The sequence below is a fragment of the Aquarana catesbeiana genome, linkage group LG05, assembly GCF_042186555.1.
Source record: "Aquarana catesbeiana isolate 2022-GZ linkage group LG05, ASM4218655v1, whole genome shotgun sequence".
Classification (NCBI taxonomy): Eukaryota; Metazoa; Chordata; class Amphibia; order Anura; family Ranidae; genus Aquarana; species Aquarana catesbeiana.
In genome coordinates, this window is record NC_133328.1 from 167,851,962 (window position 1) to 167,870,959 (window position 18,998).

Sequence of the window (18,998 nt, forward strand, 5' to 3'; positions counted from 1 at the left end):
TTATAAAGACTTGTTCCTTGGACAATCTCTTTCCTATGGTTTGATAAAGGGGCCCTCCTGTCTGCCCTGAAACATGTAGCCACATTCCCTCCACTTCCTGTATTCACCCAGCCGAAATAGGTGCTGTTTAGAGCCGCAGCCTTCTTGCCACTTCTGGAAGCTGCTGATGTTTATGTTCCAGCCTGAAGCCTGACAGCTGCACTTCCTTCAAGAACTTTGCATCAACCAGCCACATGCCTGCTGAGCTCTGCAGCCTCATGGTGATCCTATGGAGGTCTATATGGGTCTATGACAAGCCTTGACCTACTTTCATTTAGCGAGTGCATTTTAATTTTTTTTTATGCTTTTTTAATAAATTGCTACACCTAGATGGAGGCACCCTCTTGTGTTTGTTAGCCATACATTCTTAGCCTGCATTTGTTTATTTCTAAGGTCTAAGCACTACTCCCTGATACATGTTGTAGTATCTAATCTCCTCAAATGTCCATCCCAGAACTTGAAACATGAGACTGCCATAGATGCAGATAGGAGAGACAGAAGTTGAAAGCCAAAATTGCTCTTGTTCACCATCAGTGCAGACCACTACTATTAGTCTATTTGAAGCCATTTATTTGCCAGTTCCTCAAGATAGTTGGTTTTAATTAATAGCCTGAACAATGTTTTAGCTTTCAGAAAAGCTCAAAGTCCACTGACATAAATATATATTAACTGCTAATGCATTTTAAATATAGGGAGAACAAGGTGACATCGGAGAAAAAGGTGAAATGGGGATTTCAGGACGTCGAGGTTTGCCAGTGAGTTTTAATTTATGATGTTGCCATTTTTTCTTTTGTGGAATCTTGGTAGGTGCAGTTTTTTTACAGTATGTTTATTTGCAAACATATTTTAAACACAGCAACCAACTAAAAAATAAGTATCCATTTTTTTATTGCACTGACACAAAACCTTTGATAGATGAACCGCCATTAGATGTTATAGTTAACTACAAAGTGCTAATCTTTCCAAATAAACATAACTCCCTATTAATTAGATTTAAATTAAATTGTATCTACCTGCACACTCATCGATTCCCCAATAATTGTGAGATATGTTTATAAAGCAGTGAATGTTACTTTCATAAAACATTCATTTCAGATGTACTGTATCTTCCTGGTGCATGGGTTTAAAATGCATGCTCTGTTTATAGTGAAACACAATGGTTGTACATCAGCATTCCCTGTGACAATGCAAGTCCATGACTTGACCTATTCGTCAAAAAGTAAGCACTCGCTAGGGTTGATTTAGTAAAGGAGTTGAGAATCTTTGAAAAAAAATGGTGTAAGTATTCACTTCAATTATCCAAGGCAACTGATTGCGTATTTAAAGAAATCAGGAGTTTTGTTTTCACATGATTTTATTATTGATGTGAATTATCACATATTTTTTTTTTAAGTGAACAGTCAAATTAAACCTCTAGTAAATTAGCCTGATTGTGTGAATTATATTATATCTCACCTGGCAAATGATTTCTCTAGTGGCTAGTACATAAATCTTTACATTTATTAAAGTAGCAAAAATATGAAACAGCATACCAGTTGTTTCAGTCTTTTGTAGTCAAACTTACCTTTCTTTCACTTCCCCACCATTTCTTTTAATGTTGTGTGTGAATCCAAATCTATAATTTAATCTATTTTTTTTTTTTTGACAATCTTAAAACCTATAGAGAACATGTTTATTAACCAGCCCCCTTTAGCCTTCAGTCCATCCATTGTCTCCCATCACAGGGCTTCTCTTTTTCTTAGTCCACTATTACTGCTGTCAAAGCATGGATTTAGCATCGGAGCCAACGCTCCTGTATCCGTTGTATCACCTCTGTTACCTGTATACTATATTTGAGATTTAATATCACTCAGATATGATTTGGGTTAAATGAGAGTTCTTTGACCATGAGTGAAAGCTTTAACAAAATAACAAAAATGTATTGGTATATCGTAAAGTAGGCCTAGACTAGTACACAGCAATCTATCTAATTGTACAGAAAAAGGGTAAAAATCATGGATTACATGAAGGAATACAGAGTATATTCCTTAAAACATTAATCTACAAACAGTAAGACAGAAAATACATAAGACCAACATATTTAGATACAAGTACAAGGGAGATTTCCCATATTTACCATTCCCATAGAGTAGGGATATGCAATTAGTGGACCTCCAGCTGTTGCAGAACTACAAGTCCAATGAGGCATAGCAAGACTCTGGCAGCCACAAGCATGACACCCAGAGGCAGAGGCATGATGGGACTTGTAGTTTTGCAACAGCTGGAGGTCCGCTAATTGCATATCCCTGCCATAGAGGTTCCATTCACGTGACTGCTCTGCCATAGAGTGTGTGTTTCCCTCCCATCTAGTCTGTGTATATCATTACAGGCTGATGCCTCATTGGTTGGTATGGCGTGGCTCTGATCAGTGGGCTTCCCTATTCCTGGTTAAGGACTGGCTACATCTCCAGTCCCTATACTTGGCATAAGTCAGCCCCCTTTAATGCAAATATGTGTGACTATTCTGAGCAGGAGATTAACTTGACATTTTCCTGGGAAGTTAAGTATTGATTGTGGGTAGGCCTCCCTTCATTGCATATCCAAACGTGGGATCCTTTGAAGTGAATATGTGTTTAACAATGAGGTTTGGGTCCCACTGTTTAGATACAAAAGCCTAGGCCCTGAATTGTCTGGTCTAACAGAGACTTCTGTGAAGATAATATGTTACGCACTATATAGATACAAGTTAAATGAAATATATTCATAATTACAATATTTTACAGCTATTAATGGAGATTTCACATAAACTCATAAGGCAACACCCCATGTACTTCCCTCCACCTGCCTCTCCCCTCTTCGCTGCCCGGATCAGGGCTGAAGCGGGGCGATGCTCAAGTGGAAGGAGAGAAATACTTCTGAGACTGTTTTTTTCTCAGGCATAATTACTGTTGAATCCTTTATAACTAGTCCAACGTCCTGTTACCTACCACTCATCACCTGCAAGTGAGCTACTATTTTCTTCTGTTAAGACTTCTGTCTGTAATCAGGGAGAGACTCAGTTATGGTTTATCTACTCCCTAAACCTCTGTACCCGTTCTTTTTTGGAAAACTCAATAAAGTATATTATAAAAAAATAAAAAAACCTATAGAGAACTTTAAAAACCCTGCTGCTAGAGCCAATCAAGAGCTGCTGATGCCAAAGGAGCAAAGAGAGTCACACAATGCCGACTGGAGACATTACATGTTTCGGGGGACACGCCCCTTCTTCAGGTTATCTGATTAGTCGGCAGAGTGTGAGAATTAAATAGAGGAAAATACCGGAAGTGTAGGAGCGGGAGGAGGAGCTAACCGTCCCTATCATCCATAAGGCCCCACCTACCCAAGTGGATAATAACACTACCCAGTGCACGAATACATTATCAAGAATATTAAAAAGTGTAAATCATTAATATATTGTTAAAAGATGATAATGCTAAAGATAAAAATACCGTATTTATCGGCGTATAGCACGCACCTCAATTTAGGAGGGAATTTTAAGGAAAAAAAACTTTTAGGAGGGAACTTGAAGGGAAAAAAACTTACATTTAAATGCCCATCATTGCAGCCTTCTCAGTAAAGCCTTGCCCCAGTGCAGCCTTGTCAGTGCAGCCATGTCAGTGCAGCCATGTCAGTGCAGCCTTGCTAGTGCAGCCATGTCAGTGCAGCCTTGCCAGTGCAGCCATGTCAGTGCAGCCATGTCAGTGCAGCCTTGCTAGTGCAGCCATGTCAGTGCAGCCTTGCCAGTGCAGCCATGTCACTGCAGCCTTCCCCAGTGTCCAGTGCAGCCTTGCCCCAGTCCAGCCTTGCCCCAGTCCAGCCTTGCCCCAGTGCAGTCTTGCTGAAGCCTCTGAGCTTCAAAATCGCTGACCGCGATTTGAAAATGGCGCCGCCGGCGCCGAAATACACAGAGCCGGTCCTCGGCTATTCTCGGCGGCTCTCGTTTACTTTCGGCTCCACTCGGACGGTGAGCGAAGCTATCCGAAACTAGCCGAGTATACTCGGCTAGGTTCGGGCGGCGCTCGAGTGAAACCGAAAGCCGCCGAGAAGAGCCGAGGACCGGCACTGTGTATTTCGGCGCCGGCGGCGCCATTTTCAAATCGCGGTCAGCGATTTTTTCGTTCTGACAGGTCAGGATCGCAGGGGATCGGCGTATAACACGCACCCGCGATTTTCCCCTGATTTTAAGGGGAAAAAAGTGCGTGTTATACGCCGATAAATACGGTATATAGAAAAAATAAAAATAGAAATAAAAAATATATAAAAGTAAAAATAAAAGTAAATATAAATAAAAATAAAAGTAAAAATAAGGATGAAAAAAAATGAAGTTAATGATAATAATCAAAAAATGCACATACATGAGAAAATCTTTCATATATGTGTGTATGTTACGAGGTTGCCTCACCTGTCAGTTTATAACCCTCGGCCAATCTTCCTTTTCGGACAATTCTGGTAATTCATATTCCATCAGACAATTCATCACGTGTTCCACCCAATTTGTTGTTTATGTCCTGCGGTGTCCGTGCAACCTTTTATATGTTGGTCGTACCATCCGGACCTTGCGTATCTGGGTTGGTGAATAGCGCAGGTTCATTAAAAAAAGTTTTAGAGAGCACAGTGTTCCCCATCATTTCGCTACTCATCATGGTATGAATTTTAAGGACCTGTCTGTCCTAGCCATTGAGTTCATACCCTCGGGTGGCGTGACGAAGAACAAAAGATTTCTGCGTGTATGTCAATGCAAAACACTGTGGATATACAAGCTCAATACTCTTTCACCCAATGGGTTGAATGAGGAACTTGAAGTCTGTACCATTTAATACACTTTAGCTGTTTTCCTCTATTTTTTTTTTTTTGCATTTTCAGAGATATAGACATCATCTGTGTATTTTAATCTATTATAATTTTTTAGTACCTTTTTTATATATACATATACAGTATCTCACTAAAGTGAGTACACCCCTCACATTTTTGTAAATATTTTATTATATCTTTTCATGTGAAAAGATAATGACTAAAGAAATGACACTTTTCTACAATGTAAAGTATTGAGTGTACAGCTTGTATAACAGTGTAAATTTGCTGTCCCTTCAAAATAACTCAACATGCAGCCATTATTATCTAAACCGCTGGCAACAAAAGTGAGTACACCCCTAAGTGAAAATGTCCAAATTTGGCTCAAAGTGTCAATATTTTGTGTGGCCACCATTATTTTCCAGCACTGCCTTAAGCCTCTTGGGTGCAGAGTTCAGCAGAGCTTCACAGGTTGCCACTGGAGTCCACTTCCACTCCTCTATGATGACATCATGAAGCTGGTGGATGTTAGAGGCCTTGTGCTCCTCCACCTTCCATTTGAGGATGCCCCACAGATGCTCAATAGGGTTTAGGTCTGGAGACATGCTTGGCCAGTCCATCACCTTTACCCTCAGCTTCTTTAGCAAGGCAATGGTCATCTTGGAGGTGTGTTTGGGGTCATTATCATGTTGAAATTCTGCTCTGTGGCCCAGTCTCTGAAGGGAGGGGATCATGCTCTGCTTCAGTATGTCACAGTGCATGTTGGCATTCATGGTTCCCTCAAGAAACTGTAGCTCTCCAGTGCCAGCAACACTCATGCAGCCCCCAGACCATGACACTCTCACCACCATGCTTGACTGTAGGCAAGACACATTTGTCTTTGTACTCCTCACCTGGTTGCTGCCACACACGCTTGACACCATCTGAATCAAATAAGTTTATCTTGGTCTCATCAGACCACAGGACATGGTTCCAGTAATCCATGACCTTAGTCTGTTTGTCTTCAGCAAACTGTTTTCAGGCTTTCTTGTGCACCATCTTTAGAAGAGGCTTCCTTCTGGGACAACAGCCATGCAGACCAATTTGATGCAGTGTGTGGCGTATGGTCTGAGCACTGACAGGCTGACCCCCCACCCCTTCAACCTCTGCACCAATGCTGGCAGCACTCATACGTCTATTTCCCAAAGAGAACCCCTGGATATGACGCTGAGCATGTGCACTCAACTTCTTTGGTCGACCATGGCGAGGCCTGTTCTGAGTGGAACCTGTCCTGTTAAATTGCTGTATGGTCTTGGCCACCATGCTGCAGCTCAGTTTCAGGGTCTTGGCAAACTTCTTATAGCCTAGGCTATCTTTATGTAGAGCAACAGTTATTTTTTTCAGATCCTCAAAGAGTTCTTTGCCATGAGGTGCCATGTTGAACTTCCAGTGACCAGTATGAGAGAGTGAGAGCGATAACACCAAATTTAACATACCTGCTCCACATTCACACCTGAGACCTTTTAACACTAATGAGTCACATGACACCGGGAAGGGAAAATGGCTAATTGGGCCCAATTTGGACATTTTCACTTACGGGTGTACTCACTTTTGTTGCCAGCACTTTAGACATTAATGGCTGTGTGCTGAGTTATTTTGAGGGGCAGCAAATTTACACTGTTATACAAGCTTAACACTTACTACTTTACATTGTAGCAAAGTGTCATTTTTTCAGTGTTGTCACATGAAAAGATATAATAAAATATTTACAAAAATGTGAGGGTGTACTCACTTTTGTGAGATACCGTATATATAGAATATTTCTCTTAGAAATGATATGTATTTCCCTCTGTCATGGTGTTGTGTATGTTTTTATATAACATATACACATACAGTGGCTTGCGAAAGTATTCGGCCCCCTTGAACTTTTCAACCTTTTGCCACATTTCAGGCTTCAAACATAAAGATATAAAATTTTTATTTTTTGTGAAGAATCACCAACAAGTGGGACACAATTGTGAAGTGGAACGAAATCTTTTGGATTTTTGAAACTTTTTTAACTAATAAAAAAATGAAAAGTGGGGCGTGCAAAATTATTTGGCCCCCTTGCGTTAATACTTTGTAGAGCCACCTTTTGTTGCGATTACAGCTGCAAGTCGCTTGGGGTATGTCTCTATCAGTTTTGCACATATGGAGACTGAAATTCTTGCCCATTCTTCCTTGCAAAACAGCTCGAGCTCAGTGAGGTTGGATGGAGAGCGTTTGTGAACAGCAGTTTTCAGCTCTTTCCACAGATTCTCGATTGGATTCAGGTCTGGACTTTGACTTGGCCATTCTAACACCTGGATACGTTTATTTGTGAACCATTCCTTTGTAGATTTTGCTGTATGTTTGGGATCATTGTCTTGTTGGAAGATAAATCTCCGTCCCAGTTTCAGGTCTTTTGCAGACTCCAACAGGTTTTCATCCAGAATGGTCCTGTATTTGGCTGCATCTATCTTCCCCTCAATTTTAACCATCTTCCCTGTCCCTGCTGAAGAAAAGCAGGCCCAAACCATGATGCTGCCACTACCATGTTTGACAGTGGGGATGGTGTGTTGAGTGTGATGAGCTGTGTTGCTTTTACGCCAAACATATCGTTTTGCATTGTGGCCAAAAAGTTCGATTTTGGTTTCATCGGACCAGAGCACCTTCTTCCACATGTTTGGTGTGTCTCCCAGGTGGCTTGTGGCAAACTTTAGACGAGACTTTTTATGGATATCTTTGAGAAATGGCTTTCTTCTTGCCATTCTTCCATAAAGGCCAGATTTGTGCAGTGTACGACTGATTGTTGTCCTATGGACATACTCTCCCACCTCAGCTGTAGTTCTCTGCAGTTCATCCAGAGTGATCATGGGCCTCTTGGCTGCATCTCTGATCAGTCTTCTCCTTGTCTGAGCTGAAAGTTTAGAGGAACAGCCAGGTCTTGGTAGATTTGCAGTGGTCTGATACTCCTTCCATTTCAAAATGATCGCTTGCACAGTGCTCCTTGGGATGTTTAAAGCTTGAGAAATCTTTTTGTATCCAAATCCGGCTTTAAACTTCTCCACAACAGTATTACGGACCTGCCTGGTGTGTTCCTTGGTCTTCATGATGCCCTCTGCGCTTTCAACAGAACCCTGAGACTATCACAGAGCAGGTGCATTTATACAGAGACTTGATTACACACAGGTGGATTCTATTTATCACCATCAGTCATTTAGGACAACATTGAATCATTCAGAGATACTTGCTGAACTTCTGGAGTGAGTTTGCTGCACTGAAAGTAAAGGGGCCGAATAATTTTGCATGCACCACTTTTCAGTTTTTTAATTGCTAAAAAAGTTTAAAATATCCAATAGATTTCGTTCCAATTCACAATTGTGTCCCACTTGTTGGTGATTCTTCACAAAAAATTAAAATTTTATATCTTTATGTTTGAAGCCTGAAATGTGGCAAAAGGTTGAAAAGTTCAAGGGGGCCGAATACTTTCGCAAGCCACTGTATATGAAAGATTTTCTCATGTATGTGCATTTTTTTTATCATTATTATTTGCATTTTTTGATTATTATTGTTGTTTTTCAGCATCATTAATTTCAATTTTTTTCATCCTTATTTTTACTTTTATTTATTTTTCCTTTTATTTTTTCTTTTATATATTTTTTATTTTTATTTTTTCTATGTATTTTTGTTTTTATCTTTAGCATTATAATTTTTTTTAACAATATATTCATAAGATATACACTTTTTAATATTCTTGATAATGTATTCATGCACTGGGTAGTGTTATTATCGACTTGGGTGAGTGGGGCCTCATGGATGATAGGGGCGGTTAGCTCCTCCTCCTCCCGCTCCTACACATATGGTATTTTCCTCTATTTAATTCTCACACTCTGCCGACTAATCAAATAACCTGAAGAAGGGGCGTGTCCCCGAAACATGTAGTGTCTCCAGTCGGCGTTGTGTGACTCTTTGCTCCTTTGGCATTAGCAGCTCTTGATCGGCCCCAGCAGCAGGGTTTGCCCATAGTCTTTGGATTCCCTTGGCTGACTTCCGCCAGGCTGTGACGTCATTTCCAGGCATTGTACACAGTCCAAGCGGCCGCTGTACACTAGCCCCAACAGTTCTTGTGCCTGCAGATTGGTGCTCCCTTCATCAGACCCCTGGCCCCATGGTTCTGGATGGGCCCCCACCAGTGGCGCTCTTGTATTCTTTGTTCCACGGCTTTGTGCTGGGTTTCCCTGAGCCCATGTGTCATCCATGCGGCTCCAGCCTCCAGGTACTGCCAGCTTTTCAATCCAAGTCTCTCTATGACCATCAACAGACTTCTGTATGCCTTGGTGATTACTTTTATTATCAACTTAACAATAAAAAGTCTTTGCTTCCCTTCAGAGGATTCTTTTTGTGTCTGCTGATCAGCGCTGTTCACCTCTGTGATTGTTTGTTCTTTAACAATTTGCTTCCACCAAAATACAAGGAATAGAATAATTCAAAACACCATGTGATCATCTTAAGTACACTTGAAGTACCTTACCAGAAGGTATATGACCATGTATGAGGATATGATCATAAAGCCCTCAAAACATATAGGTGTCTGGATCCAGGAATCTCTTAGCGACTAGCCCCATGCAGGTACCCCAACTCAAGTTTAAGGTCACATATAGATATACACTCACATGGTTAAAAAAGTAGAGAAGCCGTCTAAATACATTGTTATTACCGTGCAGTCAGCTTAAAAAAAACCTGAACCTGCTCCCTGTATACACAGCACTCATATGTGATATGTACTTTTTTACCTATATTCTCATGAGTGCATAATGCACAAAGTGTGGGGTTCAGGAGTATGTAACATAGAGAGTGCACACTCAGGAGTGCAAAACGCACAGGCCACTGCAGAGAATGCAGCCAAAAATTACCCGCTCTTTCCAGTACAAATCTACCACCCCAAGCCAATAATCCCACAGTACTAATCTCAACCAACAGCCCCAAACCCCCCCCCCCCCCCCCCCCAAGTACAAATCTTCCCTATCAGCCCACCACCTAGTTAGGCTTCCCAGCCTAACCCCTCAGTACAGACCCTCCTTCTTCAATACAGACCCTCCTGTTCCAGCCTAATCCCTCGGCACAGACCTCCCATCCTAACAGTATGGCATATGGAATGAGGTGGTGTGGAATAGGGAATGTACAGCATGGCATAAAAAGTGAGGCAACATGGCATAGGAAATGTACAGCATGGTATAAGGTGGTGTGGAATAGGAATTATTATTATTATTATTATTATTATTATTCAGGATTTATATAGCGCCAACAGTTTACAGCATGGCATAAGGAATGAGGTGGTTTGGAATAGAGAATGTACAGACGGCATACAAAATGAAGCGGTGTGGAATCTGAGACATACAGTATGGCATATGGAATGAGGCAGCGTAAAAAATCAAAAATGTACTGCATAGCATATGGAATAAGACGGCAAGGAATAGGCAATGTATACCATGGCACATGGAATGAAGTGGTGTGGAATTGGGAACATACAGCATGGCATATAGCATGTACTAGCAGAGATATTCTTGTACTTTAAAAGAATGATCCCTTCCCCGTTCAAACCTCCATCAGTGTGGGCCTGCATTGATTGCAGTAACACCAAAGTCAATCAATCCCCAGTCCCAAGGATGAGGAGGGGTGTTTGCTCCTTTGGTTAGGCTGCGATCCTTTCAGATCTTCTGTTAGTGTGGACTCACAGTGACTCACAGCTCAGCCAATCACTGCTGTCACTTGTAAACAAAGAGAGGGGACAGAAGAACTACTCACTGGGCTCTGCACTTTACGATGTCATCAATCAGAGCTAAGCAAAGGAAGTGAGTAGTGTAAGATCTCCTCTGCCCCGACTCTTTGTTTACATATTACAGCAGTCATCAGCTGAACTTCAGGTCTGCACTGATGGGAATCTGAAAGGAGCACAGCTTAACTAAACAGGACAAACACTGTGACTGTTCCTAAATGATGCAATGCCCCCCAGCTAGGACCAGTGCTTGACAGAGATGCTGGTACCTGTGCCAGAGGTGCTGATGTCAAGTGCTGGCACATATTGGGTTGAAAAAAAGCCCTTACTAGGATCACCAATACAAAATCTGCATTTTTCAATAGATTATTGACTTAATCTGTTTGCGTTTCAACTGTCTCTTTGTGACTAATAGGGTGTAGATGGCATTGACGGATATGGTGCTCCTGGTAAAAAAGCAGAGAAGGTGAGTTCATTTTAATATATTAAAAATCTTCAAGCAACCAGCTTTATTTTAATAATGCTTTATTTCTTGGCGTTATTGTTATTCTCTTGCATAACTGTAATGGTAGAAGCTTTATAACGTGTAAGCAAGCACTAACATTTCATCGTCTCTGTTCTCTTGCTGTAGTGTGCAACCCCAGAGATTTAGCATTCACAGCCAAAAAAAGCTCAGCGAGACATTCAATTCTAGTAATAGACATGCATTTTGACACATTTATGGATTCACAAATGTGTACAATACTCCAACGCAGATAATTTGGTTTTCCACCATAAAGAAATGTCTTTCTGGTCATTTAAAAAAAAAAATATATATATATATATATATTTTAAAAATTATGTAGGCATAGTCCTGCATAATGGTTAAAGTGAACCAGAATTCAAAAAGGGAGCATTTGTTGTAATGTTTGGTATTCATTTACATTGTGATGTAATGTAAATTAATACCAAAGAAGTACCCTAAAAAAAAATCACCTTTTGTTTAAAATGTATCTTTAGAAATTAAAATTATACTGTGAGTGTGCCTAGGTACACCTATGCCTTTAGCCTCATAGCTGTATATCTGCAGTGTGAGGTCATCCGAGGCATGGCTGCCTCTGACTGCTAGTCTCACGAGATTTGGAGAGAGATTTGGTGATGTCACTACTGTGCTGCTCACCATTTCCCTTGCAGTAGAACTGTACCTGAGAACCTGCAGTGTAAAGATCTATCAGCTTCTGCTTAATTTATTCTGTGGATTTGTGTTTCCTTTTCTCTGTTGTTTTTTTAAATCTTACCCTACCAGTCAGCAGAAAGGCATCTCTGGTGACAGGGAGCCAACAGGGAATACTGCTTGCTAGTCCTTTGTCCTCTGCTTACCATTTTTGGGCAGAGCTTCCATAGTTAAGGTCGCCTTTAAGATCCCTAATTTTAAAAGAATGAACTGTTAAATGTGTGAATGTTTTATACCTTATTATCACTAACCCAAACTATCCTTTTGTAGGGTCACCTGGGATTTCCTGGCTACCCTGGACCTCAGGTATAGAAGACACTCCATTTTACTGCTTGTTATTTTGAACGCTTATTTATTTACAATATGTAAATATGTATATGATTTATTTATAATGTATTGCAGTATAATGTAATTTTAGAGGTAGCTAGGCTTTGTTGGGGAATAAACAAGATAATAAAAGAACTATACCATAACTTTTCTTATCCATACAAATGTGCTAGATTTACTATAATAAAACAAGTATTTTGTTCAGAAAAAAAACATAAGGATTAATGACAGTCATTTTGCACCAGGGACATATTTCTTGCTGCCAAGATCAGTTTTATTATCTCTAAGATGAATTTTGGTACTTTCGGGTGGCCTGGTCTTTCTTGTTTGTGTGCAGCATATCAAAAGCACATTGGATCATGACCCTTTTTCCATTGCTGGTTGTGTGTGTGTTGGCATTAACTTGCTTTGACATGGGTCCCTGATGCTGGGCATGCACACACGCAACAGAGGGTATTTAAACTCCTACTCTTATTGTTGCCTCTGCTGTAATAACAAGTCATACCCATGATGTTAGCTGTTAGAGACAGATTGCCACTTAATTAACTTTGCCAACAGGTCTCTGAGTTTAGAATTTTAGTACAAGAAGTCATAAGAGGTTACTTGCAGCTTGAAAACCGCATCAAATCCCTGGTGATCATGATGACTTCAACATTTGGTTCCTCAGCGGTTTCTATCACATTTCTGCCTCTCACACCAGAATCTAAGTTGCATCTTCTTGAATAGCTGATTCAGCCCTTTGCAACCTCCAGTAAGGTTGGATATAAATCGAAGAGTATATCTTTGACTTCCGCAGCACTAACACGATCCCAAGAATCAGTTCCATGTCAGTCTCTCCAAACAATTAAAGGATGAGTTAGCCAGGGTCAAAATCCATAATACCCTGAAAGAGCTAACCAAGCTGGCCACTCAGATTGATTATAGACTCATGAAACGTAAGTTGGAGAAAAAAGGGACCTGCCATTTTACCTGGACTCCTGCTGACTGTTCTCCTGCAACAGCTTCAGCTGTGGTATTTTCACCTTCGCCAGCATCTCTAGATGCACCAGAGCCCATGCAATTGTACTCTCTGCCTTTGCACTGGGTTTCCCTGTTGCTTTTTTCGCAACTGCTCTGTTAACCTGTCCCCCAGTCAGTCTATCTTCTGTCAGCTTCATCAGCTCATATTGTTATGCTTGTGTTTATCTACCAAGGTTACTTTGCAGTATAAGCCAGTAAACTGAGACCTCTGCAGAGTATTAATGTGCTTTTACTGAACAAAAATGCTGTACATACAAAACTATTGAAATATTAGGAATACAAATCAAGACTGACAGATATATCAAGCAAGATGCCTAGCAAAGAAGCAGAAACTATGGTCTGTAACAGTAGAAATACGCTTAAAAGTTACTTCACTCTGGTTACTGTGTGTTTGTGATCTTCGTTCACAACTAGGACTCAGCCTTCTTAAGCAGTTTTTTGGAGATCAGGTATCTTCTTCTTCAATGGCTTATAGCTGATTACAAACTATCCTTGGTGTTTAACCACTTAACACAGGACCGGAAGGATTTGCCCCCCCCAATGACAAGGCCATTTTTTGCGATACAGCACTGCGACGCTTTAACTGGCAATTGCGCAGTTGTGCGACTCTGTACCCAAACAAAATTGATGTCCTTTTTTCCCACAAATAGACCTTTCTTTTGGTGGTTTTTGATCACCTCTGCGGTTTTTATTTTTTGCGCTATAAACAAAAAAAGAGCGACAATTTAGAAAAATATATATATTTTTACTTTATATAATAAATATCCAAAAAAAAAATTCTTTATCAGTTTAGGCCAATATGTATTCTTCTACATAGAATAATTCAATAAGCGTATATCGATTGGTTTGCGCAAAAGTTATAGCGTCTACAAAATAGGGGATAGATTTGTGGCATTTTTATTTATTTTTTTTTACTAGTAATGGCGGCGATCTGTGATTTTTAGCAGGGCTGCCACATTGCTGCGGACAGATCGGACACTTTTGACACATTTTTGGAACCACTGACATTTATACAGTGATCAGTGCTATAAAAATGCACTGATTACTGTGTAAATGTCACTGGCAGGGAAGGGGTTAACATTGGGGGGGCGATCAAGGGGTTAAATGTGTTCCCTGGTAGGTGTTTCTAACTGTGGGGGGATGGGACTGACTGGAGGAGGAGGGTGATCACTGTTCCTAATCACTAGGAACAGCAGATCTCCCTCTACTCCCCTGTCAGAAGGGGGATCTGTCTGTTTACATTGACAGATCCCCATTCAGGCTCTCTGTGGAGCGAGCGGCCGATGGCCACGCGCATCGGCTCCGATGCTGCGCAGCGTGAGCACACGCGAGCCTCCGGTGGCGCGCGCACTCCCTATTACTCTTAAAGCGCCCAACGTACATCTACGGCGACACGCCCAGGAGAGCCAACCTTCCGCAGCATAATGACGGCAGCTGGTCCATAAGCAGTTAAGGCATGATGAGTCCTCCTGGCTAGTTACAGATTGTCCTTGGTTCTAATGCATGATGAAGTCCTCTTTGGTCTTAAGGCATGACGAGAGTCCTGTCCAGTTTATGCCTGACAGCCCTTTTATATGTTAGATTGTTTACCAGTTACCGTCAATGATTACAAACTTGTTTACCTTAAGAACAAAATAACAGACTGCTGCACTGTACTATTTTCAATTAGAGAGGCGTACTCAAATTCTACCTCAAGATGGCACTCTGGTTTCATACATGCCATAGGTTATATATGTCAGGTACTGTATTTGGCTAGATTACCTATTTACTGTAGACAATAAACTGCTCATTTGCTCAACAGTCAACTGAAATGCAAGAATGGTGTCCAAGTTCCCATTGTTTGAGGACAGCCTGTGTACTTGTTACGAAGACATTAGTTTGAGAAGCATCCACTCAAATACAACCTGATTTCTGTTAAAACTAGTCTGATGGAGAAAAATGTTAATTTAATATAAACATATATATTTATATCAAACGCGACACACGTATCTCACTTTCTTTGTCTCTGCATGTCCCCACAAACTCAATTTACACACCAAGTGGATCTCTTCCAATCCAATCTTTGCTTATTCTGCTGGCTGACAGATCAGCCATCAAATTGGGTCCACTGACACAAGAAACCTTTCCCCTACTCACAACCATTTTTCTGGGTCATCAAGAATTCTGCTTTGAAATCGTTCTTACACCATTATTTCCCATCATTGTGGGCATGCCAAGGATCATAACGCAAAAATTAACATCAGGAAGGCACAACATGTTTTTTTTTTTTATATATCAGACGCTTCTGGGTTGTTAAGGCATATCAGGATTCTTCATCTGGAAGAGAAGTCCCGCATATTCCCTGGTGGTAGTGTATGGAGATAGGAGAGCATTGCCTCAGACCTCCTGGTCATGTGGAGGTTAGAATGCCTGATAGCCTTTTTTTCAAACAAGATCAAAGGGCCACCTGGTGCCAAATAATGACCTGGGCCAAGGCATTTGCCCGCAGTATAAAAATCCCTTCTGCTGGATATTATCAAGGACAGCAATAGACTTCCGTATATGTTACTGAGTATTGTAAAAGTATGGTATAAAAGGCCAGGGTAATTCTAATGAGATCAACAGTACTTGAATGGAATAGGGCCTGGGCCAAGTTTCATACATGGGAGTCCTTCTCTCCTCATCTCCCCCTGTGGGGTAATCCCCCTCTTCCCCATCTGAATGGCATTCCGGATCCTAGAGTGTGGGCTACTAGAGGAGTGGTGGGTCTGAAGCATATAGTGGCAGAAGGTCGCTTGAGAATGTTCCCTGATCTCAAGGCTGCCTTTAACCTACCTAATTGGATGTTCTTTAGGTATCTCCAGCTTTGGCTTGCATTTAACCAACAGTTTCCTTCTCAGATCATCCCTATTGAGAGGTTACTGACCTCTAGGGTATTGGATAAACCCCTTTCCTCACTTTATTTGTACCTATCGCAGGCCTATACAATCAAAATGGACCATGTATATCGAAAGTGGCAGGTTGATATTCCTGATCTGGAGGAGGACGCGTGGGAGGATTGTTTGGGCTCCTATGTAACTAATATGATTTCAGCTAGAGATTGGTTTATTCAACTTAAGTTACTGCATAGGGTTGTCCTCGTTGCCAGGCTCCTGAGGCTTCCTTTTTTCATATGGTCTGGTCATGCTCTCATATCCAGTTGTTCTGGAATCAGGTTGTCACTGACATTAACTCTGTAAGAGGCTTGACTCTCGGATTGGACCTAAAGACCTTGCTTTTAAATATCTTTGATTCCCATATGAGTAGGTATGTCAAACTCTTTGTTTGTTATACCTCCTTCTACGAATGTAGAGAGATACTATTATGTTGGAAGTCTACTCAGCCCCCAATATAACTCTATGGCGCTCTAACATGAATAGATTTTGTATAAGCTTACACACCTGAATTGCAAATGTCCCGGGAAATTTGATCAAATCTGGTCTGCCTGGATAGACTACTGGGGTGTGGATAGGGATCAATGGTTACAGCCTTTAGATGGTGCTATGGTTGACAGGTATATTGGTCCTTCTGCTGAAGACTCTTCATCAGTGAGTGTTCTGCCTGTCCCCCTCCCATTGTTTCTTCTCTACTCTCATGATGTCCTCCCCTTTTCCTCCCTTTCCCTCCTCTCCCTTTCTTTCTCCTTCATGTCCCCTTCCCCCCCCCCGTCCATCTATGGTGGCCATGTGTAGATTTTACTGATACCTCCAGGCTTTATTTTTGCATCAGTGATTCTGTATAACTCTGTTGATTGCCTATTCAGAATAATATGTACCTTGTTTATGTACCTGCCAAATTCTAAAAACACTTTTCTGTAAAAAATAAAAATAAAAAGGCCAGGGTACGCCATGGTCTGCTTCATCTTTCTTCCTGGAGCCCACCAAAAATACAGTACTTTGAGGGCAGACTTACATAACGTATCATCTCTCTTTTATTTCTATATATATTCTGTAATCTTCTTTTTGATTTCTATGTTAGGGATTTGATTTCTTTGCAAATAAATAAGAGCTGCTTTTCTTCTGTGAGCACTGCGTTTATTTTTATAGCTATTTTTATTAGGAACAGACAAGATAGTACAAATTTATAAATCTGGGACCCCCCTATTTGCGGGTTTGTGTCCCATCTGGGTTCCAAATGAAATAAATAGGTTCTGGATTCTCCCTACATTAAACTATAAATATGTACTATCTTGTATATTGCTATAATGGGTTATACTGTTAGAGCTCTGATAAAATTATTGGTGATATTACAAATAATAGCTATAATATCAGTCCCAACCAACCCCTGTAGTAGGATATTGATAAGCTGTATTGTGGACCTTCCACAATTTAGGGGATGTACTTTCATTTTTATAGTTGTTGATCCACTTACCAAGATGGCTCCCTTTGTTCCAGTGAAGAAAACTCATGGAGCAGCCTTGTCAAAGATCTTTATTGAAGAAATCATTAGACTCCATGGTGTTTCTGATGACATTGTTTCTGACAGAGCTGTTCAGTTCACCTCAAAAATTCTGGCAAGAACTCTGTAGGAAATTTCAGATTTAAATTTCTTCATCATGAGGATGCTATCCTCCTACCAATATCAAACTGGGAGGACAAACACATTACTGGAGCAATAATTCAGATGCTTCTCTTCTGAATTTATGAGCCAAATTGCAGCTATGTTTTCTAACTCAGAATACACAGGCTGTAAGGATACTTCTATGCCTCCCTTTCCAAAATCTGTATCTGACAAACCTGCAGCAGTTGAAGCCACTGAGCTTTTTGTTGCAGAGGCTGTCTGATGAAGAGACAAATCCTTGCTGGATGATTTTGTTCTTGAGGAACAGCAGGCAGGTGCAATAGCTCCCATGCTTAGAGATCCTATACTGGTGATGGCTCCCACCCCTGCTTCCTCCTCACTGGCTGTGATTGACAGCAGTGGGAGCCAATGGCTTTTGCTGCTGTCACTAAGCCAATGAGGAGGCAGAAAGCCGAGACAGCAGCCGCTCTCGTGCAGATCGCTGAAGTGAGTGCGGGCTCCGGTAAGTATTAGGCCATGTGTGGGGGCAGCTGCATACTGCAGGTTTTTTATCTTCTTGCATAGAATACATGAAGGTAAAACATCTTCAAGATTTCAATACTTTAACAAAGGATGCCCACTAGGAAGGTTGGGGAGGGGTCCTAGACCTTGACTGTGCAGGTGACTTAGTTTTGCTGGAAGAATCTTCCAATCAAGATTCTGGAGGTTTGAGTGAATTGATTAACCCTACAACACTGGACACCCCCTGATTTTGAGGGTCATCTGATCAGGATCCAGGCAGACAATGCCACTGCAGTGACATACATCAATCATCAGGGAAGAACCAAAGGTCTTGTAGTGGCCAGAGACGTAGAATACATTTTTTCCTTGGCAGATTACTGCATCCATAGTTACATAGTTACATAGTAGGTAAGGTTGAATAAAGACAATAGTCCATCCAGTTCAACCTGTGTAGGTGTTCGTGTGTGTGAATGTCTATTATTATTTCCCATATCCCGTATGTTGTGTTCTTTAGGATGCACATCCAAGAGTCTCTTAAAAATATCCATACTCCCCGCTGCCACCACCAATTGTGGAAGGGAGTTCCACATCCTTATTGCCTTGACAGTGGAAAAACCCCCGGCGCAGTTTGAGGTTAAACCGCTTCTCCTCCAACCTCATTGTGTGGCCCGTGTCCTCTTACACTCCTTGAGACTGAATAGTTTTTTCCTATGCTGGGATCACCATGGATGTATTTGTAAATCGCTATCATATCTCCTCTCAAGTGTCGTTTTT

At 41.1% G+C, this 18,998-nt stretch overlaps 1 protein-coding gene across 2 annotated transcripts in view; it reads left to right on the forward strand.

The window, feature by feature from the left end:
- Positions 1 to 18,998, forward strand: part of LOC141144549 (collagen alpha-4(VI) chain-like) — a 418,531-nt gene that overhangs the window by 287,664 nt on the left and 111,869 nt on the right. For both annotated transcript variants that reach the window (XM_073630331.1, XM_073630330.1), the window contains exons 28-30: positions 732 to 794; positions 11,040 to 11,090; positions 12,108 to 12,143. In XM_073630331.1, the coding sequence (XP_073486432.1) occupies positions 732 to 794; positions 11,040 to 11,090; positions 12,108 to 12,143 (150 nt within the window). The remainder of the gene's footprint in view (positions 1 to 731; positions 795 to 11,039; positions 11,091 to 12,107; positions 12,144 to 18,998) is intronic.